General features: G+C 43.9%; 1 protein-coding gene across 1 annotated transcript; it reads right to left on the bottom strand.

Moving 5' to 3' along the window:
• Positions 1 to 275: 275 nt before the first annotated feature.
• GOT1 (glutamic-oxaloacetic transaminase 1) lies at positions 276 to 26,380 on the bottom strand. The gene is made up of 9 exons (XM_023206387.2): positions 25,994 to 26,380; positions 16,533 to 16,714; positions 10,448 to 10,571; positions 9,858 to 9,970; positions 9,485 to 9,589; positions 7,134 to 7,284; positions 6,879 to 7,044; positions 5,992 to 6,134; positions 276 to 1,082 (listed from the first exon to the last, which is right to left on the bottom strand). The coding sequence occupies exons 1-9, from the start codon at positions 26,109 to 26,111 to the stop codon at positions 943 to 945; spliced, it is 1,242 nt and encodes a 413-aa protein (XP_023062155.1). The 5' UTR covers positions 26,112 to 26,380; the 3' UTR covers positions 276 to 942.
• Between the last annotated feature and the right edge of the window lie 343 nt (positions 26,381 to 26,723).

The following is a 26,723-nucleotide window of genomic DNA, read 5'->3' as shown; positions in this document are numbered from 1 at the left end:
AACCAGGAGGGACTCTGACAGCAGGGGACAGGCTGATGTTCTATAATCAACCTAAGTGATGTCATCCCCTCTCACAAGTCCAAGGAGTCCAGTTTCTTAAGTAACATAAGAAGACAGCTGGCCTCCAAATGACAAGCCCGCAAAATCGCCAGGAAGTTACATGGTGAGTTCACTGAAGGAAGCTATTCCTTTAGCCACTAGTAAAACCCTCAAAAGCATTCATTTTAAACTGGGGGGTCACAACTTATTAATGGTCACAAAATCAACTCCATGGGTCTTGATCAACATTTTTATTTTACTTTTTTAGGTGAAGTAGAACACAGTAGAATGGCTCAAAAATAGAACGCACTACACACATCACGAGTGAATACTGTTTGGTCAAACTTCTGTTTCAGTTAAATATGTGTGTGTCATGATTAAATATCCTTCTTAACACAGTCGCCCTAAAGAACCAAAGCTTAGGACTAGGGACACAACCATGCAGAAAGAGCAGGGACCAGACACTCCGGGTTGAGATGATGAGTTTAATGCCACAGCTGACACCCACATTCACACTTTGGCTCCTTCAGACAACTTGATCTTTGGGACTAGACTTTGTACAGAGTCAAACACCACACAGAAGCACGTGGTTGTCACATGCAACACTCCTGCCTTTTAGCCAGGGGGACAAGATACCTATGTCTCGTGATCAAAGTACTCTTTTATTCTTAAATAAAAATTTTAATTTGCTTTGACCTCCCAAGGCTCTAATCCCAGTCTCCAAATTCGTCTCAAGGGATGTTCTCTTCACATGGGGACGGTTTAAACAGAGGCCGCCTCACCAGAGCAGCCTTTCAGTCCTGCAAGTGTCTCTAATCCATGATATGTACATGTAGGTTTGTGCAGGCAGGGAACACGCATGACAGAGAACTACTTTGGTGGTACTGGATGGGTGGTGTTTCTTCACTGGATTTTGGTGATGGCTTCATGGATGGAGGTGGCCACATAATCTAGATTTTTGGTGGTTAAGCCACTCACGTTGATTCGACCACTTGGCAGCAGGTAGATGTGCTTTTCATTGATCAGATACTCAACCTGCTTGGCTGTTGAAAACCAAAAGGAGATATAATCAGAGCAGAGGGGATCCTTAAAGCAGTGGAGGCTCAGCAATTGTATGACAATTAGAGCTTTCCTTCTTTCCCCTTAACAGAGAGAAGCAAAACAAAAGGTGCTATTTTGACCAACTGACAAACACAAAAATATAATCACTAGATTCTGGAAAGTACTCTTACTAGTTCACCTTTGAAGCCCCAGAAAATTCAATATGGCTACTACTGATGGGAATTTTAATCTGGGATTGCCTTCCAACCAAGCCTTATACATTTACATCCACCAGGACACCCCTATCAACTAAAAACAACCATCAGGTGGACAGCGTTATGAAACGCTGGCTATGAAGTGCTTCCTTTAGTTCTTCCCTAACCTGGACTTAACACTGAGCACCCGCAGCAGCCTCCCTTTGACATTTCATATTTACAATACATTGGACAAGGCCCCAGGCATGAGGTACCTGATCAATCCTGTGTGAATTAACCAATGAGCTGAGAAATGACACAGACCTCTCTGACCTGGCACCATCAGACTTCTGTTCATTTCTCAGCTCTCTCGCAGATGCAGCAGAGTTTTTCCATGTTTGCAGAAATGTATCACATATGAGTAAGAACAGACTACCGTGCTTCCTTTATACAACAGTCTCTAGAGCAGTTTTGCTAGTGGCAAATCCATTGATAGAATTTTAGTGAATTTGGCTGAGCACAGTGGCTCACGCCTGCGATCCCAGCACTTCGGGAGGCCAAGGTAGGTGGATCACCTGAGGTCAGAAGTTCGAGACCAGCTAGGCCAACATGCTGAGACCCAGTGTCTACTAAAAATACAAAAGTTAGCTGGGCGTGGTGACACGTGCCTATGGTCCCAGCCACTCAGGAGGCTGAGGCAGGAGAATTGCTTGAAATCCAAGAGGAGAAAGTTGCAGTGAGCCGAGATCACACCCCTGCACTCCAGCCTGGGTGACAGAGTGAGACTCTGTCTCAAAAAATTAAAAAAAAAAAAAATTAGTGAATTATTGCTTAAGTAATTAGTACTTTTAAGATACCACCAACCTGAGGAAATGGAATAATAATAAAATCTTCATAATCAGAGGAGCAAACACTTATGTGCCAGGCAGTGTTCTAAGCACTGCATCTTAGTTCATCCTGATAATAACTTTATCGTGCCCGTCTTACAGATAGGCCTTAAAGACGTTAAATGGCCTTCCAAGGTCGCACAGCCGGTCAGTGGTGGATGTGGAATTTTCAGGCAGGATTTTAAGTCCAGGCTGTACACTGTGATGCTACACTGCCTCTCTATGGAAGTAAAAACTCTGGACCCTGGACTCAGGGCTCCTTGAAGGAAACCAAAACAGTTCACCCCAAAAGATACTTTGACATATTTTGAGATGGCTGTTCAGAGGGCCTACATACACAAGTAGCCCTGCAAAGCTGTCTTTTGTGAGAGAGATCTGTATCTGTAGAGAACATCTGCATGGCTGCAGCTAGACTTTCTCTGAGGACCTCTCTTGTCCAGATCTAGGGGAAATTAACTGAGTCTGATGCCTTTAAAGGTCTAAAAGAAATAGACCTTTACCAGCTATTTTCTCCAAGGGCTGCTACCTGTGACTTATCTACATAATATAACAAGACCACCTTTGCTAACCAGGCCTTCTCTTCTGTCTGCCAAGAGAACCTGTTTTGTCTGCCAAGAGAACCTGTTTTGCCAAGCTCCAAGCTCCCATTCTTTCTGTAACCCCAAGATGGTATAAAAGCATCAATCTTCTGGCCATTTATTTTAGTTTTATTTTGTAAGATACCTGTGCAAGTTAATAAATTTGCATGCTGGCCAGGCACAGTGGCTCATGCCTGTAATCCAAGTACTTTGGGAGGCCAAGGAGAGAGGATTGCTCGAGCCCAGGAGTTGAAGACCAGCCTGGGCATCATAAGGAGACCCCCGTCTCTACAAAAAATCTTAAGGATTAGCCGGGCGGGGGGGGCACACGCCTGTGGTCCCAGGTACTACAAAGGCTGAGGTGGGTGGATGCTTGGGCCTGGGAGGTCAAGGCTACAGTAAGCCATGATAGTGCCACTGCCCTCCAGCCTGGGCAACAGTGAGACTCTGTCTCAAAAATAAATAAATAAATAAATGTGTATGCCTTTTCTCCTATTAATCTGCCTTTTGTCAGCTGATTTCCAGCCAACTTTCAGAGGGCAAAGGGTAAGTTTTCCCTTGACCCCTCCAAACAAACAAACAAAGCAAGCTTCAGAAATGGTTTACCTGTGTGAACTGGTCACCCAAGGGGATAGAGCCTCAAGCTAACACAGCCCCGGGTGCACCACTGTTTCTAAAAACCTGTGCCCTGAGGCAGTGATTAAACGGCTCCTAAGCTGGTTTTTGGTTTTGTTTTAGTAAAAATGAGGCCTTTCTACTTTTTCAGAGAAGGGAGTGTCAGAGTTTGAGAAGCCAGTAAAAGTTATGGACTCTTTCCCTAAAGTAGGGCCAAAATACACACACACAATTTTTTAAACATCAGTTCAGGGGCTTCACAGTTCTCCTAAAAGTACATCCAGGGACTCCAGGTTAAAAGCCCCATTCTGACAGAAAAAAGATAACAAAGGAAGTATTGTAATGTGAGAATTGTAGAAACTAGATGGCAAGTGTATGGGAGTTCACTGTACAATTCCTCCAACTTTTCTATGTGTTTAAAACTTTTCCGGCCAGGTGCAGTAGCTCACGCTTATAATCCCAGCACCTTGGAAGACCAAGGCAGGTAGATCACTTGAGCTCAGGAGTTTGAGATCAGCCTAAGCAATATGGTGAAACCCCATTTCTACAAAAAAATTAGACGGGCATGGTGGTCCACGCCTGTGGTCCCAGCCACTTGGAGGCTGAGGTGGAAGGATCACCTGAGCCCAGGGGGCAGAAGTTGCAATGACTCGAGATTGCACCACTGCACTCTACCTTGGGTGACAGAGTGAGACCCTGTCTCAAAAAAAAAAAAAAAAAGGCCAGGCATGGTGGCTCATGCCTATAATCCCAGAACTTTGGGAGGCGGGGCAGGTGGATCACTTTGAGGTCAGGAGTTTGAGACCAGCCTGGTCAACATGGTGAAACCCTGTCTCTACTAAAAATACAAAAATTAGCCAGGTATGGTGGCTCATGCCTGTAGTCCCAGCTACTTGAGAGGCTGAGGCAGGAGAATCGCTTGAATCTAGGAGGTGGAGGTTGCAGTGAGCCAAGATCGTGCCACTGCACTCCAGCCTGAGCAACAGAGCAAGACTCTGTCTCAAAAAGAAAAAAAAAAGTTGGGAGGAAAACAAAACCCCTGTTTTTAGTAAGGGCAAATGATGTCAAGCGCTAAAAATACAACTTTTGTGTTATAAGCACAGTTCTATTCTCATGATTTTCCCAATTCATAATATTAATAAAACTAATTTCCTCCTGTGGATAATGGGAAGATATGGATATTTTACAGGGAGACATTCCCATATTGTGAGCTTTTAGACTATTACTACTAAAGATTATTAATATTTCTGTTACTTGTAATATTTTTACAATTGTGAGTGAATTAATTCTCCATTCCACAGTCAAGAGGACATCTACAGCTAACTGAGCTATTTCTTTACTTTCTTAGGTAGCTTCATTTTACCCCAAAGTATTTTGAGGGGTCCACAATACAAGCTCTATTAACTTTCATTTATATTTATTTCCTTTGGATTTTTCTGAGAGCACTTCACGCTGACACTGTGATGGCCCCAGTTAAATACCTCCCCACGGCCTCTGCTGTGGGTGCCAGCCACACATCCCTCCCTAGAGTCACTGGGACACACAGGTGAGTGGCCACATCTGCACTGTGGGAATTACTAAAGAAATGACGCCTGTAATCTCAGCTACTTGGGAGGCTGACGCAGGAGAATCACCTGAATTCGGGAGGCGGAGGTTGCAGTGAGTTGAGATCACACCACTGTACTCCAGCCTGGGTAACAGAGCAAGACTCCATCTCAAAAAAAAAAAAAGAAGAAATGCCTCTTCTGTCATCAGATGGGACTGCAGATGGCAGATGTGCCCTACTGACAACCGACCAAGATCACGCATGACCACCTACTAGATTTGCAATCAGCTTTTAATTCCAACCACCAATCTAGGTTCTTTTTTTTGTTTTGTTTTGAGACACAGTCTCGCTCTGTTGCCCAGGCTAGAGTGCAGTGGCGTGGTGTCAGCTCACTGCAAGCTCCGCCTCCCGGGTTCACGCCATTCTCCTGCCTCAGCCTCCCGAGTAGCTGGGACTACAGGCGCCTGCTACCATGCCCAGCTAATTTTTTTGTACTTTTAGTAGAGACGGGGTTTCACCGTGTTAGCCAGGATGGTCTCGATCTCCCGAACTCGTGATCTGCCTGCCTCGGCCTCCCAAAGTGCTGGGATTACAGGTGTGAGCCACTGCGCCCAGCCCAATCTAGGTTCTTGTTTATGAAATGCAGAGATAAATTTGTAACCCCTTTTTGAGGATAATACCTAGAAATAGGAAAGATCTGTTAAGAAATCAGGTCTCTGAATAATCATACATATTTATATTCAGGATTAAGGCAAACCCAAAATGTACCTGAGCATTTATAAGAACCTTTCATAAATTAAGGCTCCCAGCTACCAATCCTGTTACCTACCGGCTGGCTCTAAGCCACTTCCCAGCCCACAAAAATGGAAATATCTTGGCTGTGGGTCAGCAGGGCAGACCACAATACTCTTCTGAGACCCAAAGAGTTTACAAGACCATGGGACACCGTAAGAAAACCTAACTTGTCTTGGTCCAAAGCAATGGCTACCCAATTAGGCAAAGGCCGTGAAGGTGAGCTCAAGGCCAGTGACTGAAAGGAATGTTGTGTGTCTACATGCACACATGTGCTGGAGGTGGTGGGGGCCACTTACGGTTCAACCCGGTGAAGCTGAACATGCCAATTTGATCAGTGATGTGGTTCCAGGTCCCAGGGGTTTTGAGGGCTTCTAGTCGTGCCCTGAGTTCAGATCTCATGGTCAGAATCCGGTCAGCCATTGTCTTCACATTACCTTTCCTGAAGCATGGGCAGCGACATAAATACCAATCCAGACAGGAAAGATGGTACCCGAAAACACACAGGTTTAAAAATCGTAATATAAATGACAGCCGACAATGGGATCACAACCTGCCTATTATGGCATGTGGATGTCTGGATGGGTAGATGAACATACCAGAGAGAGAGAGACTTAGGGGGAAGAAAGAAGGGACTACATTTCCTAGCGAGTCTAGTGCTGGTCTTGGGTATACTGGCCATAATACACTCAGGTTTCAACTCAGGCTTCACTGAGGTGCTGCTATAGATATTAATAGGGTAATATGTTTCATCAGGACTTATTAAATAGAGATTGCAGACGTAGCTACTATATAAAACTACTGTTCTAAAATAAGATAAAGTGTAGGTAAATTACAGACAAAAACCAAGAGCTCCCAAACTGTTAAACTGCCTAGATGCTGGGTATTCTATTCTGTTGGGAATGCCTTCCTGGGTTTTCTAACTTTATGGGGAGGAAGACTGGGTGGAGGGGAAATTGGGGAAAACTACCATTCACCAAGTGCCCCCTCCTCTCTTCCAGGTGTTGTGTTATGCACATGTGAGGTAGGTATCAGCCCATTTTACAAATATCTGAGAGTCAAAGAAGTTAAAGTAATTTGATCCTGCTTCTGCCAAAATGAAAGGAAGAGACCCAGTTAAATGTACTGGGACAATTACTACTCTGCACTCTGCACCCCCTGGCCCACCAAACTGGGAGCCCCTTACCATTCCTCAAAGAGCTCAGGGTTAGAGAGGGTGTCGGCCACGATTCGTGCTCCCTGGGCGGGGGGATTGGACCAAGTAATCCGCACAATCTTCTCCATCTGGGAAAGGACTCGCAGGATGCTCTCAGGTTCTTTTCCAACCACAGTCAGATTCCCGACTCTCTCATCTAAAGAGAGGGAACACTATCAGCTGTGGCTGCCGAAGTGAGGAGTGATGCAGGGAGATGGGGCTGTAACTCCTCGGGAGAGCACTCACTGTAGAGCCCGAAGTTCTTGGAGAAGGACTGGGCACAGAAGAACTCGAAGCCTTCAGACACAAAATAGCGAATGGCCCAGGCATCTCTCTCTAGGTTTCCAGATGCAAAGCCCTGATAGGCTGAGTCAAAGAAGGGGAACAGAAACCGGTGCTGCGGGGAAGGAAAGTGAGTCAAGGCAGGAAATCCTTCTGGCACCAACCTCAGATACCAGCCTTCCTTCCCCAGCTGATGCCTGGAGGGAATTTCAAACGCTGTCCATTTCTCCTATTTCTTGACTATATGCACCCAAACACCACTTTACATCCGTTTCTCTCTACAACCAGCAAGTGCCACCTTTTCCGTAAACTTTTTTTTTTTTTTTTTTGAGACGGAGTCTCGCTCTGTCGCCCAGGCTGGAGTGCAGTGGCCGGATCTCAGCTCACTGCAAGCTCCGCCTCCCGGGTTTACGCCATTCTCTCACCTCAGCCTCCGGAGTAGCTGGGACTACAGGTGCCTGCCACCTCGCCCGGCTAATTTTTTGTATTTTTTTTAGTAGAGACGGGGTTTCACCGTGTTAGCCAGGATGGTCTCGATCTCCTGACCTCGTGATCCGCCCGTCTCGGCCTCCCAAAGTGCTGGGATTACAGGCTTGAGCCACCGCGCCCGGCCAATCCGTAAACTTTTTAAAAGTACATTGTCCTAGAATGTCCCAATTCAGCTTAGATAAACAGGGCTTACTTCTGATGCGAGGAGGCAGTGTCCTACGTTGGTGGATTCTCCTCCGTGAATTTCTGGCGTGAGAGCCTTAGTCAAGTGTAGGCTTAGTATCCCCAGGGCTCCTCAAAACCTCGAGGCTATTCTACTAGGTACTCAAGAGGAAGGGAACAGAGTAGCCTCCATTCTTGTCACTCATCTCCTCAAAGAGCTCGCCACAGGGAACCTGCTTCTACAGCTGGGCTCTCTGAGTGGACACTGCTTCCCTCCCCAGAACTGTCCAAGCCTTTGGTTGTACTTTGATTCCCATCTCTTAGGTGTATCTTGATTAGGCGGGACTGGGGGGTATCTGGACTCCTAGTCCACGATGACTCCTCTGCAGCTCATGCCCCCCCATCCTGGCACTCCCCAAGTCCTATCAGTCCTGTCTCTTCAGAGCTCCCAAATCCTTTTGCATCTCAGTGTCCCCACTGCTATCTACTTCATCCAGGTCACCATCAACTCCTACCTGGGCTATGGCAATGGTCTCCTAACTGCTCCCACAGCCTGTTTAGTCTTGCCTCTCTCTGATCCATTCCCCGCTGTGACATCAGGGTCACCTTAAGATCATGTCACTCCCCGACATCCAAGATTTCAGTGGTTCCCCACTGCCCTGAGAATAAAGTCTAAGCCTCAGCACAGAGCCCGCCCCTATTCACTCTAGCCTCATCTCTCACATTCCCCATGATCTCTGCCTGGGGCTTCTGACTATGCTCTGCCCTCTGCAGAGTACATCCCTTCCCTGTCAACGCCTGTCTGCTGATGCCTTCTTAACTCCTCCCCATCCTACAGGACTCAACATGGAAACCACTTCTTCCAGGAAGGTTCCTGCCACCAACCCCCCCAACTCCCACATATTCACTACCCAAAGTCTGCACTATATACCCCCATATAACACCATCAACACAGCTATTTCACAGTATCACAGCTGCCTTAGTACTCGTCCATCTCCCCAAACAGGCTGTCTGTCTTTGAGGGTAGGGACTGCATCTGCTCCGTTCAATACTGTATTCCCACAGTCCCCAATACACAGCAGTTCCTCAGTAAGTATTCTACAGACTCGTTAACAAAGAATAGACACAGTTTCAGCTAGGAATTCCCACCTAGAAAGTTACACGAAAGAAATCATAAGAGGAAGTTTTGTTACATAATTGTTCATCAGATCAAGTAATCTGAAGTAAACCTAAATATTCATCAGATGATTTACCCCATCCCTCATATGACACATCCATGAAAGGAATATAATATAGCTATGAAAAATGATGCTGCAAAATATTCAATGACATGTATATAAAGAAGTGAAAATGAAAAATAAATTGTGTTGCAAAAAACAGTACGGACAAAATGATCTCATCTTTGTAAAACATATATATATAAAACTAGACACACGCGCGCGCGCTGGCACACACACACACACACACACAGTCTGACATTCTATCTACCAAAACATTAACAGTGTCTTTCTTTAGGTAACAAAATTTACAGTTAATACTTATTTTTTCTTTGGACTTTTCCCATTTTCCTAATTCCTCAGCAAACAGCAAACAGGTATTACTTCTGAATACATTAAATAAGAAAACATACTATTTTTTAAGAGATGCTCAGAAGAGGCAGTTACCTTCATGACAGAAGCAATCTGCTTCCACTGCTCCGGAGTTGGGTCGGTCCCAGTTGGGTTGTGTGCACAGGCGTGGAGGACAATGATGGAGAATTCAGGAGCGTTCTGAGGAGAAGGAAGCTATGTCAGCTCTGACACTGACGGGAATACTGGGAGACAGCAGCAGATCAGTCAGTGATGTAGGGCAAAGGGCAATCATATTCTTGTCACTCTTTCATGTCTCTTTTTGTGCCTTCTCTCTTACGTGCTATGTCAGAAACCATCTGGTGTGGGGAAGGTGTCTCAGACCCCTTCACTTAGCAACTGGTCCAAAGACTTTGCCTGCTATTCCTGACACCATGCGATTCTCTACTTTTTCCTCTAAATCACCCACCTCCAGATCATTCAGGAAGCCCTGGAGGTCCAGTCCTCTCTTCTCTGCATCCCAGTAGCGATAGGACCGAATGTCTTTAAAACCAGCAGCGGAAAATACAGCATTGTGATTCTCTGCATGCAAAGGAGTAAAAAGTTAAGCACTTTTACAAACACTAGGAGGCATGAGTGGAAAGGATGCAAGTCAGCTTCCAGGGCCCTCCCAGGCTCAATGTTCACTGGGCATCATCCAGGTTGGGGGTTAAGATGTAGAGGAATGACTGTAACCAAGAACAAGTTCAACCAGTCACATTAATGCCAGACTTATATTCTACTACAATGATATTTCCTGCATCTACATTCTATGCCTCCTCTGGGGAGTTTCAACATAGCCTTGGTAGATACAAGTCTACCAAGAGTCTTGAGAAAGAGTATTCTTAACTTGATTTTGAGCAGCAGGTTTCTCATGCACTGCCATAACCCACTGTTCAAACCATTCCCAACGGTAAGTTGTTCCAGGGCTGGATTACATTTTCTGTGTAACCAGGGAGAGTCATGAGGATAATTCTCTCTGGTTTCTGTTTTTCCTCTCACTTCAACTGAAAAACTCACCCCAGGTTGGTGAGGACACATAGACGGGTGTGTTCTTGTTGTTTGTTCCATTGTACCAGCGCGCTAAGAAATCAGCTCCAATTCGAAGTGCACCCGTTCCCCCCAGAGACTGCACACCTCCTACCTGAAAGAGAAGAAATAGGTCACAGGCTGATAATGGTGAGGTTAGATAATATTTACAAAAATAAGGTAATAATGAGTACTTACTCTGTGCCTGTTCTGTGCTAAGCCTTTTAATCATATTATCTCATCAAAACCTTACAACAACCACATAAAAAAGGTACTATGATTTGCCCATGTCTACAACTGAGGAAACTGAGGCTGAGAGAGGTGAAGAAACTTGCTCAAAGTTACCAGCTACTGAGCAGGAGTGCCAGTCTTCAACCCAGGAGGTCTGACACTAGAAGAAGCTTCCTTTCTGAACACAGAGGTAGAGGACACACCAAGGCCACAGTGTGTATGTGTGTGTGTGGGGGTGTGTGTGTGTGCGCACGTGTGCACGCGTGCACATGCCTTGGAAGGCAAACCCATCTCTTCAGCACCCATCCTAAGATCAAACTTACCCTCTAGCATAAGCCTCTAAAACAGTGTTCCTAACTTGTCATTGACATCAATCTGTACTACTCCTCATCTCTAGAATTCAGGCTTATTAATCCTTAGAAGTACATTCTAACAAAACAGAGGTGATGCACGAAGACTACTTTCCTCTCCTTGGCTTCCTCTCTCTTTTTTTTTTTTTTCTTTTTGAGACAGAGTCTCATTCTGTTGCCCAGGCTGGAGTGCAGTGGCATGATCTCGGCTCACTGCAACCTCCACCTCCCAGGTTCAAGTGATTCTCCTGCCTCAACCTTCTGAGTAGCTGGGACTACAGGTGCCCGCCACCACGTCTGGCTAATTTTTTGTATATTTAGTGGAGATGGGGTTTCATCATTTTGGCCAGGCTGGTCTCGAACTCCTGACCTTGTGATCCACCTGCCTTGGCCCCTCAAACTGCTGGGATTACAGGTGTGAGCCACTGCGCCTGGCCAGCTTCCTCTCATCTTAAAGTGACCTAATATAGGCAACAATAAAAGTCATATTTTATCTTTATTTATTTTACTTTAAGTTCTGGGATACATGTGCAGAATGTGCAGGTTCGTTACATAGGTATACATGTGTCATGGTGGTTTGTTGCACCCATCAACCCATCATCTAGGTTTTAAGCCCCACATGCATTAGGTATTTGTCCTAATGCTCTCCCTCCCCTTGCCAACCAACCACTGACAGGCCCTGGTGTGTGATGTTCCCCTCCCTGTGTCCACGTGTTCTCATTGTTCAGCTCCCACTTATAAGTGAGAACATGTGGTGTTTGGTTTCCTATTCCTATATTTTATCATTTACAAAATGCTTTCACGTACATTCAATGCCCACATGCCCTCAAAAGTCAAGTCTATATCCCCTGACACATGAGGAACTGATTCAGAGATGTGTTTTCCCAAAGGATACACAGCTGTGAGTGGCACAGCTCAGCACAAATCCAGGTTTTCCATTCTAGACCAAGTCACTACATTCTAATGATGTAGTTCTCTGCCTATAGATCTTTGACTTTGCCTCTTCAAAATTCTAATTAGGTTTCAGCATAAGTCAGCAGAAAAATGTCATAAACCACGTTGCCCAATTTGTCTAAAGGATTGAAGAGAAAGGAAGAAAAAGATCACATGAAAAAGTATATCTAGCCAGACGCAGTGGCTCACGCCTGTAATCCCAATACTTTGGGAGGCCAAGGCAGGTGGATCACTTGAGCCCAGGAGTTTGAGATCCAGCCTGGCCAACACGGTGAAACCCTGCCGCTGCTAAAAATACAAAAAAATTAGCCAGGCATGGTAGCACACACCTGTAATCCCACGTACTCGGGAGGCTGACGCACGAGAATCATTTGAACCTGGGAGGTAGAGGTTGCAGTGAGCCAAGATCGCACCACTGCCCTCCAGCCTGGGCAACACGGCGAGACTCTGTCTCAAATAAATAAATAATACAAGGAGGGACACACACCAATCTTCTAACAGTGGCAACCTCTGGAGAGGGGTCCAAGGATGTAGTGGTTGAAAGGGACTTTGGCCTAATCTGTAAGTCGTTTTTTTAAAAATAAGATGAACGTATTCATGTATTAGTCATAAAATTTTACAACAATTTAAAACATCTATTTAGATGTCTGGGATTTACTATTAAATAATCCAGCTTTGGTGGAGGGCAGGGAGGCAGGGAGGCAGGGAGTGGGGTAGAGGGAAATATACAAGATTGACCCTATACAGATAATTGTCGAACCTAGGTGAAGGATACATTCCTCATACTAGCAGGGATTCATTCTTCATACTGTTTTCTCTACTTTCATATGGATTTGAAATTTTCCATAATAAAAAGGTTTTTTTGTTGTTGCCTTTTGTTTTTTGAGAGAGTCTTGCTCTGTTGCTCAGGCTGGAGTGTAGAGGTGCGATCTCGGCTTACTGCAACCTCTGCCTCCTGGATTCAAGTGATTCTCCTGCCTCAGCCTCCTGAGTAGCTGGGATTACAGGCGCACGCCACCACAACTGGCTAATTTTTGTATTTTTAGTAGAGATGGGGTTTCACCATGTTGGTCAGGCTGGTCTCGAACTCCTGACCTGGTGATCCGCCTGCCTCAGCCTCCCAAAGTGCTGGGATTACAGGTGTGAGCCACCGCACCGGCCAATAAAAAGGTTTTAAAACTCTTCTTAGAGAAGAAAAGCTTCCTAAATCTTTTTAAGAACCTAACATAACATTGATGCTAAAAGACAACAAAAGGGAAAAAAGTAGAATGAGAGACCTAGCTCGTACCTTGATACTAACTTCCCAAGTAAACACTAATGAACAGTATTAATCCAGCAGTACATTCAAGTTACCCCCTTGATTGAGAGTCATCCCATGAATGGATTATAAGAGACATAAAGCCTGTCATGCTGCTAGATAGAGAAAACCCAAATGATCATCACAACAGATAAGAAAAGCTTGGCTATTCCTGAGATAAATGCTTAGTAAAATAGGAAACAGTGGATACTCCCTGAAAATGACTGAAAAAAATTCATTCAACCCATAAGTCAGCTTAAAAACAATAAATCGTTTAGCAGAAACCCCATTTAAGCCAGGAACAAGGCAATGATACCAATTATCAGCACTATTATGCACCAATGTTCTGTTTGTATTTATAGGTGTGAGCATCTGTGAAAGAATATTATCTGAAATATGAAACATAAGCAAAGTTGACACTCAAGGGGATGCAGAAGTAAACACAGCTGTACATTACAGAGAGGAGCGAAGGCAGTGCACTGGGGTGAAAATGCTCAGTGTATGTCAGATTTGGTGGGCTAACTTCTCTGTTCTTTACAGTGATCTTTACTGAGCACTCATCCCTTGCTATTACTTTAAAAGTTTTGCCCCTACATTGTGGCTTACCTGAATTCTTTATGCAAATTGCTACCAAGATGATACAACACAAATGTGCATTTATTTTTTATAGGTTTGTCATCCAGCTAAGTTGAATGTCAATTTCATATATGACTTCACATTTCAGATACCTAAGACACTCTGGAGTGCTAATACTTCCTAAGCATATGAGCAAGACTTCCCTTGAACATGGTTTTAACTTCTGGAAACATGACAAATGCATAGATACCAGTGGAAACATTTCCAGGCATAATTTTTCACTTCCTGTGCCCAACTTTTAACTCCACCCTTTCTCTCCCACTACAGAAAGCCAATTCATTTTTTGAAAAAGTCAGAATACATTAAAAATGTGCTTAGAAGAGATAAACTGACTCCACATTAACTAATCCTTGACATCCATGATATATATGACACTTGAAATATCAAATTCTCAAGAAGTTATCACTCCCTAAAACTATATTAAATACTGGATGGCTTCAGTGAAACACAAGTTGCTCTAAATATCAGCAATTAACAGAAACAAGTTTTTGGTGAATCAGTAACATAGCAATTTGGTCATTCTGCGAACTGATTTTTGGCAAATTGTCCTACAGCCTAAGAATGTGCTTGTTATAAAGGAAAATCATAACATCAAAGGAAATAAGTACAGATTTCACAAGGAGCCAGGCAACTGGATCTGGGTAAACAGGAGTATCCAGAACAAGGGAAATCCAGGAAGACTTGGTATGAAGCTAGACAGAGCAGGCCACTGCTAGACATGTCAGCATATGATTGCTGGATTCTAGAACCCTTGTCTGAGATAACAATTTGTCAATACTATGACTTCACTGTAAGGACTAGGAGAGCAAACAGGAGCTGCCTGTGGCCACAGCCATGCTGCATTCATCTGGGTGGCCCCAGCATCTCTCACGGCATCTGGCACATGGTACTACATAAGCATGTACTGAACTAGATGAAGAAAGAAGACAGTGGTTGTTGGGAACAGGCCCCCCAAAATCTGGCCATAAACTGGCCCTAAAACTGGCCATAAACAAAATCTCTGCAGCACGGTGACATGTTCATGATGGCCATAACCCCCACGCTGGAAGATTGTGGGTTTCCCAGAATGAGGGCAAGGAACACCTGGCCCACCCAGGGTGGAAAACTGCTTAAAGGCGTTCTTAAACCACTAACAATAGCAAGCTCGATCTGTGCCTTAAGGACTTGCTCCTGCTCCAGATAACTAGCCAAACCCATCCCTTTATTTCGGCCCATCCCTTTGTTTCCCATAAGGAATACTTTCAGTTAATCTATAATCTATAAAAACAATGCTTATCACTGGCTTGCTGTCAATAAATAAGTGGGTAAATCTCTGTTTGAGGCTCTCAGCTCTGAAGGCTGTGAGACCCCTGATTTCCCACTTCACATCTCTATATTTGTGTGTGTGTGTCTTTAATTCCTCTAGCGCCGCTGGGTTTGGGTCTCCCCGTCCGAGCTGGTCTCGGCAAGTGGTGAAAAGATGTGAGCCACAGCAAAAGCCCCAAGTCTCCTACAGGCAATCAAAGCAAGAGTGGGATGTCATGATGTGACAATGAGTTATGGCCCACGAGCCCTCCTTTCTACAATGCTCAGTAATCTCAAAGCTGAAACAGTACTATGCTGGGGATGAAAAATGAACATTTCTGTCTGGATCCTAAGATCTAAAAGTGGAAAAGTAGTACAAGGCAGTGAGGAGTCTAGAAAATAGGTCTCCACAAAATGGGTAAAGGATCTGGAAATGCTGAATCTAGAGAAGAAAAATCTAAGGGAAGAAATGATTACTGCTGGTTTTCTTATTCATTCATTCTTTCATTTATGTCTCATCTTTAGTTTTGGCTCAAATGTCATTTCTATTTCTATCATAACCACCCTAGTTAAAACTGTATCCACTCCCAGAATTCCTAACATGCCTCCTCCTGCTCTATTTTTATAGCATTTATCATCTTTAGTATACTACATCATTTTCTTATTGATACAGTCAATAAGATTACATTTATAGTCTGTTCCTCTCCCCAAAACTGAAAGCAAAGGCAGGGGATTCTGTATGTTTGAGTCACTGCTGTGCTCCAGCATCTAGAATGATGCCTGGCTCTAGTAGTGGGCATCTAATGACTGAAGGAATGAATGAATCCAAACCTCTGTAATCTGAGGTACCCGGATAAGAGCCAAATGCTGAAAATCTGCAAGGTAAATAAGTAAGCAATGATCCCTGCTCTGGGGAAAGTTAGGGTCTTGTGGGAGATGAAGACTTATAAAATTGTCCACTATAGTAAGCACAGTTAAGTACTGTTATTCCCAAGCTGTGAACAAAGTCCTGTGATAACTTAGAGAGCTTAAACAACAAGCTCTGCCTAAAATACCTAAGGACTCAGTGTGGAAGTGACCCCTGATCAGCTCTTGAAGGACTCAGAGGTGGGAACTGGAGAGCTAGAGAAGTAAGGGAGGGCATTCCAAGTGGAGGGAAGGGCCAGGCAAAGGTTCTTAGTCATGGCAAGGCCCAGTAAGTCTAGAAAACAGCAAGGCTCTTAGAATGGCAGGACCTCTAGTGGAGTGAGGGGAAGTCAGCAACTGTAAGAACAGGATGACTTTCAGTTTCTAAAGTGAAAATACATTCTCACCCAAAACTTACCCGCTTCTCCTTGAGAGCTGGGCTGTCATCCCCAAGGGCAAGACGAGAAGCACAGCTCCGGAACTCGGCCAGGCCCAAGATTGGCAGATACTCGTGGTTTAGGCTATGGTCATTAGCAATCTTCTGCTCCACTTTCTTCACTACTGGCAAAACCCAGGGATGGCAGTCATCCGTGCGATACGCTGGAGAATGGAAAAGGGTTATACACAGAGGAGGCTCAGGCTGTATCCAACGTAAGAGTTTGTAACTGTGAACTGGGAGAATCCCACCACCTTCCAGTCAAAACAGAACAGTGAAGGAAATTGGGAGAAAAGTTCGTTCACTTACTGAGTACCTAATTTGAACCAAGCACTGGGGTAGGTGTTGGGCAAACATAAGGGCAGATGTGGTTCCCATCCTTGTGGAACTTACAGCTCTTAACTATGTGACCTCCAAAAAGTAGAATGCTGAAATAAAACTGGGACATCACAGAGCCTGGTCACATAAGATAGTACATAGAAAAGCACTCTGCAAAGTAAAAAGCATCTTGCAAATGTCATGTCAATATCGCTATTGCATTGAGGTCTCTAGGCCATTGGCCCAGCAGTCTTCTTCCTTCTGCATCTTCCCAAAAGACTTCCAGAAAAAGCCTAGGTGCTACTTCCACATGAACTTGGCACCTTTAACACAAACATGGAGAAGGAGTGGAAGAAGGCCCACCACTCCTCCTGTCCTAGAAGAGCAGAAATAAGACGAATGATAAGCAAATGCCCTGAGGATTTCAACAACAGGTGACACAATCACCCAAGGACCCACTTAAACACATCTTTATCCTCTCTGTATTTTGACCTCAGCCAGTGTTTACCCTTCCAATTTCATCCCACTTCATCTGCCTCACCCTTTCATTGATCTAAATTGATCTGTTTCACAATATTTAATCTTGCTCTACAGCAAACCTCTAAGTATTTCCTCTTCCTCTGAAAGTATTTTTAAGTCACTCTGAGTTATCCATCACCAATTTCTTTCCCTACACTATTCTATGATTATGTTAGGATTAGAGCTTTACAGGGCAGTTGCTTTAGCCTTGCACCCACGTCAATAATCTCTCCAAGTAGGACTCCTGGCAGGGGTCGTTTGCCTCTCTGCTTGAATGTTTAGGTCCTGAATAAGCCTACACTTACGCAAGTGATTTTGAAATGGAAACAAAATTTTAAGACTGATTCTGATTTTTATTTTCTTGATTTCTGCCCAACATTAATCCCTGACTTTAAAAAAAAATTTTTTTTTTTTTTAATTTTAGGGTTGTTGTTATTGTTTACTGAACAACACATTGATTGCAGAAAATTGGGAAAAGCCCAGAAGGTAAAAAATAAACATAATTAACGTGTGATTGTGTTTTGAAACGTGAGAAGGAAATGAGATTTGGTAGGCGTCAGGAGTGGAATGATATAGTTTGGCTCTGTGTCCCCACCCAAATCTCATGTTCAATTATAATCCCCAGTGTTGATGGACCATGGGGGCAGATTTCTCCCTTGCTTTCTTGTGACACCGAGTGAGTTCTCACTACGTCTGGTTGTTTAAAAGTGTGCAGCACCTCCCGCTTTGCTCTCTCTCCTGCTCCGCCATGTGAAGGTGCTTGCTTGCCCTTCACCCCTCCTCCATGATTGTAAGTTTCCTGAGGCCTCCCAACCATGTTTCTTACATAGCCTGTGGAACCATGAGTCCATTAAACCTCTTTTCTTTATAAATTACCCAGTCTCAGGTAGTTCTTTATAGCAGTGTTGAGAACTAACATAACATATAATCCCAGTACTCAGAGACAAGGAGTATGAAAATTTTGGTGTACAACCTTCTAAGCTTTATTTTCGATGGCCATATTGTTTTATAAAATATGGATCATACTGTACATAGAATTTCAACATGCTTTTTTCCATTTAAATATATATTATGAATTTTTCTTCCTCATTAACTATTCTTCTAATAGGTGACATGTTTGCATGTCTCCATCCCATTCTTATCCTCTATCTACCTAGTTATAAAATCCCTCCCAAGTAACAACTGTTAGTTTCTTAAATATCCTTCCAGCATTTCCCTATGCTTACACAAGCAAACACAGCTTCTTACACAGGCCCTTTTAAACAAAAGGTAGCATACGGCATACTACACATTGTTTTGTGTTCCTTGCTTTTTCCACTTGAAGATTGTTTTACATTTGCACATAGCGTCCTTGTTCTTTTTTACAGTTGCTTAACTGATGAATGTACCATATTTTACTTTGTCAGTCTCTTGTTGGACATTTGAATTGTTTACAATCTTTGGCTATTAAAACAATACTTCGGTGAACAACCCTGTAGTACATACGTCATCTCACATGTATGCAAATATATCTGTAAGATGCCAGGTGGAAAACAAAAGAGTGGGCTAAGAAGTATGTGTTTTTGTAGTTTTGACAAATATTTCCAAATTGTCCAAATTGATACAGGAATTATATCAGTTTACATTCCCACCAGCACTGTTTAAGGGTGTTTGCTTCCACATAGCCTTATGCACTGAGTGAATTTTTGCCAATATAATATGTCAAGTAGTTTTAATTTGCATTTCTCTTATTATGAATGCAATTGGGTATTTTTCATACATATGAGCCATTTACAACATCATTTTAGAGGATAAATAATATTTCTTTTTATATGTAATGTATTAACTGTGTTGCTTTAAATTATTTGCTATTATAAACATTGTGATAAATGCTCATATTTATGCATATTCCTGAGTGTTTTCTTAGGAAAAATATCTGAATGTTAATTTATTAGGTCACAGGATATACAGTAAATAAAAGACTTTATAAGATCGCTTTGAATGTCTTCTATCAGCTAACTATACCCTCCAGGAATGTGTCATCTGCAAATCTGAGAAACATTTCAAGCTAGTAATAGAAATGTGGGCAGGGCTACGGACTGAGAGCCACTGACCAAATGCCTCTGGGTAGGAGAATCAAATAATATTCTCATACCACTCATAGTCTACCTTCCGGCTCTAGTGAATCTAACTCACAATATTTTTCTCTTTTTTTGAGACAGGGTCTCACCTGTTGCCCTGGCGAGAGTGCAGTGGCACGAACACAGCTCACTGCAGCTTCAACCCCCTGGGCTCAAGCAATTCTCTTGCCTCAGCATTCCATGTAGCTGAGACCAAAGTCATTCACCACCATGACCAGCTAATTTTTTTTTTCAATTTTTCATAGAAACAGGGCCTCACATTGTTGCCCAGGCTGGTCTCAAACTCCTGGGCTCAAGCGGTCCTCCTGTCTCGGACTTCCAAAGTGCTGAGATTACAGGCGTGAGCCACCATGCCTGGCCCAACTCACAATACTCTCATACCATTCATAGTATACCCCTTAGTCCACCAAACTTCTCAACAAGTTCAAAAAGCTTCCTTCGCCAGCTGGGATTTGGTCTGGTTTCTCTAAAGATGTACCAAAATAACTACTTCCAAGTAAGAGTTGTCCCTAAAGCACATCAACCTATCTATGATCATAATGCTACCATTGTTCAAAATATTCTTGAAACTTCTTTTGGAATTGTTTTTAGAGGCCATATCTCATTATTTTGAATATCCTCGATAGTGCCAAATCTTTGCCCTTTCAAAGTTAATTATTTTTTGGGAACAGCATTTGCATCATCTCCATTGAAGAGTGTGGGTGAATCAACTGAGTAAAACTCACAGAGAACAATTATTTTAAAAAATGATCTCTTGTATGGGTCCTACATGCCTTGACAGCCAGTCTAAAAGGGGTTTCCAGAAATCTTGGAACAAGAAAAGTATATTTGAGCTACCTACAAAGGATACTATTTAGATGCACAAAAATTTGGGGTGTTTATAAAAAACCAGTTCTGTTATGTTTTAGTTCTGTGTCTGGGTGTTATATCTATTCCATAACATTATTAGGCTATATGTTTACATTTATGATAATATGTCACTCTAAATAATGTGTTACAGATAAATAAAATATGAAAGAGAAAGAGAAAACTGGAATACTGCTGTTCTTACCACTACTGAATATTTTGTGAAACTCTAAAATTCCTACTACTTGGGTTAGGGATGGTTGGAGAGGCATTGCGTCTATACCGTGACTAAAAAAAACTGGCCAATTCTCCATTGCCCAGTTTTTCCCAGGCTGAGTTCTAGATTTGTTCCCAATGCCTCTCCTAACTGCCCTAGTGAAGCAGAACCAGATTCCTCTTGGGTGACTGGAGCAGTGAGGTCAGGCATTATCAGCAACCACTATTCCTGCTCTCCCCAAGAATTTTTATCCCTATTTGTTGGATCCTTGAGTTTCTCATTCACTCTTTCATTCACCCATTCACATAACAAATACTAAGTCTCACCATGAGCCAGGCACTGGCTAGTAGAAGCTACAGAGATTGATACAGTAAGATCCCGTCTGCCCTCCAAGAAACACAGAGCATAGATAGAACCTTTAATTCTACTTTGAGGAGTCAAAGAAGATTTTGCAGAGGATGAAGAATGAAAGATGAATTACAATTTAAAAGGTAAACAAGGGAAGAAGGGCATGCCAGAGGGCACACCTGTGTAAGGCCCCAGAGGCCTGGGGAGCATGAGGTCTTTGAGGATCTGCATTTTCATGACTCTGACATGGAATCCATTAAGGATTAGTTTATTATTAATTATTAGCTTATTATTATTAAGGAGTGGCTAAAAGAATCCTGGAGTCTCTTTTAAGGAACTTCAGTATCAATGGGTAACCACTGAAAGCATTTAAGCAAGAGAGTGACATGAACAGTTGCACATTTTAACGGGATCATTTGAGTGACACCACAGAAAATAAACCGGAGAGAAGGACAGAGACAGTAGTTAAGAAGGGTGAGTCACTAGAAGTAGAAGCAGTAGAAAGCTATCGCAATATTCCAGAAGGGAAATAATGAGGCCTTGAATTCATGCAATGGCAGCAGGGATAAAGAAAAGGAGTGCCACTGGAAATAGATTTGAGGTAGAAAAGACAGACAGGGGACTGGGGAAAGGACTGCTGTTGACTCCAAGGTCTCCCTCACGTCTGGATAATGAGTGGGTGGTGGTGGCGGGGTGGACCAAGCTCTAGAACACAAGGGGAAGATAAAAGAAAAGATCAAGGGGAAGGTAGAAATGATGAATTGTGCTTTGAACACGCTGAATTTGAGGGAGCTGTAGGATGTGTCCACTATAGGCCTGACATTCAGAGATGAGGTATGGGACACGGAGAAAGACACTGATAGAACCTGAGGGCAGAATAATAACACGGATTTACTACTTTGTACATACAACATACTGCGCTAAATACATTTCTTTACTCTCATCTAATTTGTATAGCAACCCACAAAATAGATACTGTGATGTCTATTTTAAGGATCTGGCCACTGTGGCCAGAAAAGTCAAATGATTTGCCCAGGATCACAGAGATAACAAGAGCTAGGCTGTCAGTTCATGGATCCATGTGCTTTTTTAAAAGCAAGAGATGTCTAGAGAAAGCCTGAAGCAAGCAGACCCCTGGGACCATGTCAGGGCCTTTTTATCAGTATGCTCCCCAGCTCCATGCCCCACTGGTCTTCTTCTTGGGTACAAGCCCTTTTAGGGGACTCACAAAGTCTACAGATGGGCCTATGTGGGCCCAGCAGTCTTGCTTTGCAAGAAGGAAAGGAAGAAAGAAGACGGAGATTTAAATGATCAAACCATCACCCACATCTTCCTCCTAAGATCTCCACTTCCCTCATCCATCCCCACTCAAAAGCCCAATTAGGATTCTAGGGAGAAGGCCGGGGTACTCAGAAACACCTGATAAAATATATATTTCCAACTATTTTATTTGAAGATGCTAGGAAACCATGTTGAAAACAGGAAATATTAAAGCTAGCAGAGTATATCTGGGCCAAAAGAAAGCTAGGCTCACATGAAAAAATGGACTGGAGTCTTTGAAGAAACTTCTTGCTACAGGTTGTACCAGGTTGGATCCATCTCCCATGTCCTTAAAGCCACTCCAGTCTGAAGCTTTGAGAAGCACTAAAATGATCAACTTAGCACTGCGCTTAGCAGTGGAAAATGTGATACTCTCCTCTGTTTACCTATAAGGAAATTATTTAAATCATCACAGCAAGACGAACAACTCTGGGGAAACTAGCTCCAAGTAGAAACTGACTTGAGATTACAGTTGCAGTTTATTCTAAACGTGTCAACAATCACTGGTATATTAACTAGATAACCTCCATTCGGTTTTATCTTAACTTGGGGGAAAAAAAGTATCTTCCCTAAGGTCAATTTTTAATTACATTTTCTTCACAAGGGGTATAATTGGGGATGTGTATAAATAAGGCTAGGACATATAAAAGCTGGAAGGAGGCCTTTTATTCTACTGTAATTAGATCCTTATCCAAACACCTGCTATCCACAAAAAGACGGGTCACACTGATAATCAAAAATAACATTTATGTGTAACACTTTTCATTTACATATCACATTTCACACATAAGTATTCATTTAACCCTCAGACAACTGATGAGGCCAGTAAAATTATTATCCTACACTATAGTCACAGAATGTGCTAGTGAATTGTGGAGTAGACTTTTAGTAGAGTAGAATCTTAAGAGTAGAATTTCAGAGAAGGTCATTCAGTCTTGGCTCCTCATTTAACAGACTGAGCCCCAGGGATGTTAAATAACCCTTCCAAGGTCACATTGCTGGACCACGGTGCTGGGCCTGTACCTAGGTCTCCTGGCTCTTCCCAATACAGTGTACTGGCCACCACCTGGAGATACCTGAAATAGAGGTGCGGGCAGAGACTCTGAGGTCTGAGAGACCTGGCCTGGATTCCCAGCTCTACTGCCCAGTGGTCAAATGACCTGGGGCAAATTGCTTCACCTCTCCAGTCTTTGGCTTCCTTGCCTCTAAACAGTAATAGTAATAAACCACCCTCCAGAGTTGTGAGCATTAAATGAGATTACATGCATAAATCATTTGCTCATGGTAAGGAGCTGGAGTTCCTGGAAAACAGGACAAAGGCACCATCACAGCTGGGGTGGCCGTCTGAGCCAATGACTCCAATCCTGAGTCCATCGCTTCTGGCCTGTGCTGTCGGGGTGCTTTTTCTCTGCATGAGCAGTTTATTTCCAAACTAACGTCATAAATTCATTCATTTTGCAGTTCTTGAACTGAAAATTTTTATTCAATATATTTTATGAGAATCACTCAAAGAAATGCCAGAACAACAATAACAGTAATAGCTAACACTTATATAAACCCTACTTATGTGCCAGATACAGCTCTAAACACTTTAAATGCACTTAATCCTCACAGAAACCCTGTAAGATAGTTCAAAGGTAAACTGAATTAAGAAAATAAATCTGATGTGATTTTTTCTTTTTTTTTCTTTCTTGAGATGGAGTCTCACTCTGTCACCCAGGCTGGAGTGCAATTGATATGATCTTGGCTCACTGCAACCTCCACCTCCCAGGTTCAAGCGATTCTCCTGCTTCAGCCTCCCGAGCTGTGACTACCAGTGTGCACCACCACGTCCGGCTAATTTTTGTATTTTTAGTAAAGACGGGGTTTTACCATGTTAGCCAGGCTGGTCTTGAACTCCTGACCTCAGGTGATCCACTTGCCTTGGCCTCCCAAAGTGCTGGGAATACGGGCGTGAGCCACCGCGCCTGGCCAAATTTGACGTTTTAAAAAGATGTATTTACACTGACAGTAATACTAGTTCTTTGTATATATTTGGCTGCAAAGAAATACTTGTAGGTTTTGGACTGGATTTAAATTAAGAGACCAAATGGTGTCCACTCAAATTCAATTTGAGGCAATCTTTCAACATTTCTCCCACTCTGTTGCCTGCTAAAAACATCATTTTCCCTCAGTTGGCTAAACTATGTAGTACTGACTTATTTTAAAAGGTTTATGATGAAAAATTTCAAACCTATACAAAAGCTGAGAGAATAATATAACGTATGCCCATGTACCCACCACCCAGCTTCAACAAATTACCAGCTTCAACAACCCATCACTTTTCAATGGATTTTTCCTTACCCCTCCCCATACTCCTTAGGGAAGACTGTTTTTTTTTTTTTTTTTTTTTTTTTTTGAGTCTCACTGTGTCACCCAGGCGCAATCTCGACTCACTGCAACCTCCGTCTCCTGGATTTAAGCAAGTCTCCTGCCTCAGCCTCCCGAGTACCTGGGACTACAGGCGCCCACCACCACGTCCAGCTAATTTTTGTATTTTTAGTACAGACAGGGTTTCACCGTGTTAGCCAGGATCGTCTCATCTCCTGACCTCGTGATCCGGCGGTCTCGGTCTCCCAAAGTGCTGGGATTACAGGCCTGAGCCACTGCGCCCGGCCGACTTTTTTTTTTTTTTTTTTTTTAAACAAATCCTATGCACAGACAAAACATCATCTATGAGAAACCTGATTCTGAGCGTCCTTCATATCACACTCTGCTACAAAATGATTCCACCTTCTCTTTCCACAATTTCTAGTCCTTTTATTCTAAGTCTATTCCCTAGCATAAGGCTTTATCCTACCCATTTTCATCCCTCTGGCTTTGCATGTGGCAAAATCCAAACGGAGAAAGTAAGTGTCTGTGGGGCTTCAAACATCCAAATGACAGTGAGAAGAATAACAAATTCATCAGAGAGGGTGAGGGGTAAAAAATTTGAGAGGCACTCCAATACAAATCTTCTTCGTGGCAGATGGGGAAACTGAGGCTCATGCTCTTAGCTGTCCAAGGTACAGATGAGAATCATTTGAATCAAGAAATGAAGACAGGATGTGTGGAAAGTAAGCTTCTACTATCCATACTTCACTCCTTTCCACCATCTCTACCCATTCCTACCACATCTGTGAGGGCCAGAACCATTTCCCCAGACCCTCCGGGGGCAGCATTAACCTGTCTCAAGACATGTGCAACATCAGCAGATTTTTAAATCCTTAAGGGCAAAAATCAAACCTCAGTCTCCCCCCACAAAGCTTAATAAGGTAGTTGGTTGACACTCGGTGGTCACTCAAATATTTACCGACCCAGAACAGAGCTTCCTAGCGTTAAAAGTTCTCCTTTACCCATTTCCCAGCAACCAGAACCCTAAGCCTATCAGGCTTCCTATTTTTCTCCCTCTCTCTACAAGCTCCGGCAGCCCCATTTCTTATGAGGCTGTAGTATAAAGAACGCAAAATGGGTAATCAGAAAGACTGAGTTTGTTTCTTGGCTGCTACATCTGGTTTGTGCGGCCTCGGACACATCACCCCTTTCCAGGGACTCCACACCCGGATCTGTAAAATGGGCAGGTTTTAGGAAGCCTTCGTGGATCCAGCCTCCTCTCCGGCGCCGCCCTCTTCAAGCAGCGCCACACTGGGCCTCGGCTTCTCCCACAGTGTCCACGACCTGGGGTGGGTCCGCTCCACTCCCCGAGCTGCTCACACTCCAGAGCACTGCATCCTTACCTCCCACTCCCAGGTTGACCTTGCGGGGGTCCGGATCCTCTCGGAAGTCGGCAGTGAGCTTGAAGACCAGGACAGGCTGGGCCTGCGGAACCTCGGCAAAGACTGACGGAGGCGCCATATCGAGAGAGCAGGAATCGAACGGTTTCACCCCGCGCCCAGAGCTCGCCGGTCAGGTCTGGCCGCTGCGACTGGAGGAGACTCTCACCTTCACCTAGCTGACGGGGGCGGGCCCGCGGCCTCCAATGGTCGAGCCGCGTCCAGAGCTTGGCAACGCGATTAACCAATCGTCAGCTTGTGACGAAGAAGAGCCAGGCGGGAAGGAACGCTATTAGCCAATCCAAGAAAACAATCTTATCGGCGGCCGAGAATGATGTAACCAATGCAATTTACTCCGGCTGAAGCGTGGGCGGAGACTACGGTTGATTGGTAGAGCGTGCTCCTATCGCAGAGGCTGTTATTCCTTCGGTCTCCCGGCTGAGGGGAGGAGCTGAGCGCGCGGCGGGTGTCCCGGAGAGGACGCCTCTACGACCTTCGAGGACCAGGAGGATACGGGGAAGTGTCCGGAGGGAGTTCCCGAGGACAGGTCTTCCTGTTCACGCCGAGCAGGTGTTGGCCCTGCCAGGCCCGGCCTGGCGGGCACGGGCTAGCAGCCAAATACGCAGCGTCTGTGCTCAGGACGCGAGTGTTCTGCCAGGACGTACAGCTCCGGAGCCCGTGCGGGCGACCTTGA

Source organism: Piliocolobus tephrosceles, chromosome 9 (assembly GCF_002776525.5).
Source record: "Piliocolobus tephrosceles isolate RC106 chromosome 9, ASM277652v3, whole genome shotgun sequence".
Taxonomy (NCBI): domain Eukaryota; kingdom Metazoa; phylum Chordata; class Mammalia; order Primates; family Cercopithecidae; genus Piliocolobus; species Piliocolobus tephrosceles.
The sequence above is the reverse complement of the archived record's forward strand: the minus strand, read 5'-3'. Positions and strand labels throughout refer to the sequence as shown.

What these genes read in the sequence shown, in the direction of transcription:
- GOT1 (XM_023206387.2), bottom strand. Translation starts at nt 26,111, where the DNA reads ATGGCGCCTCCGTCAGTCTTTGCCGAGGTTCCGCAGGCCCAGCCTGTC. An exon ending in AGATTGCTTCTGTCATGAAG is followed by an intron (nt 7,285 to 9,484) that starts GTAACTGCCTCT and finishes CCTTCCCCGCAG; the next exon opens with CACCGGTTTCTGTTCCCCTT. An exon ending in CAAGAACTTCGGGCTCTACA is followed by an intron (nt 7,045 to 7,133) that starts GTGAGTGCTCTC and finishes CCCTCTCTTTAG; the next exon opens with ATGAGAGAGTCGGGAATCTG.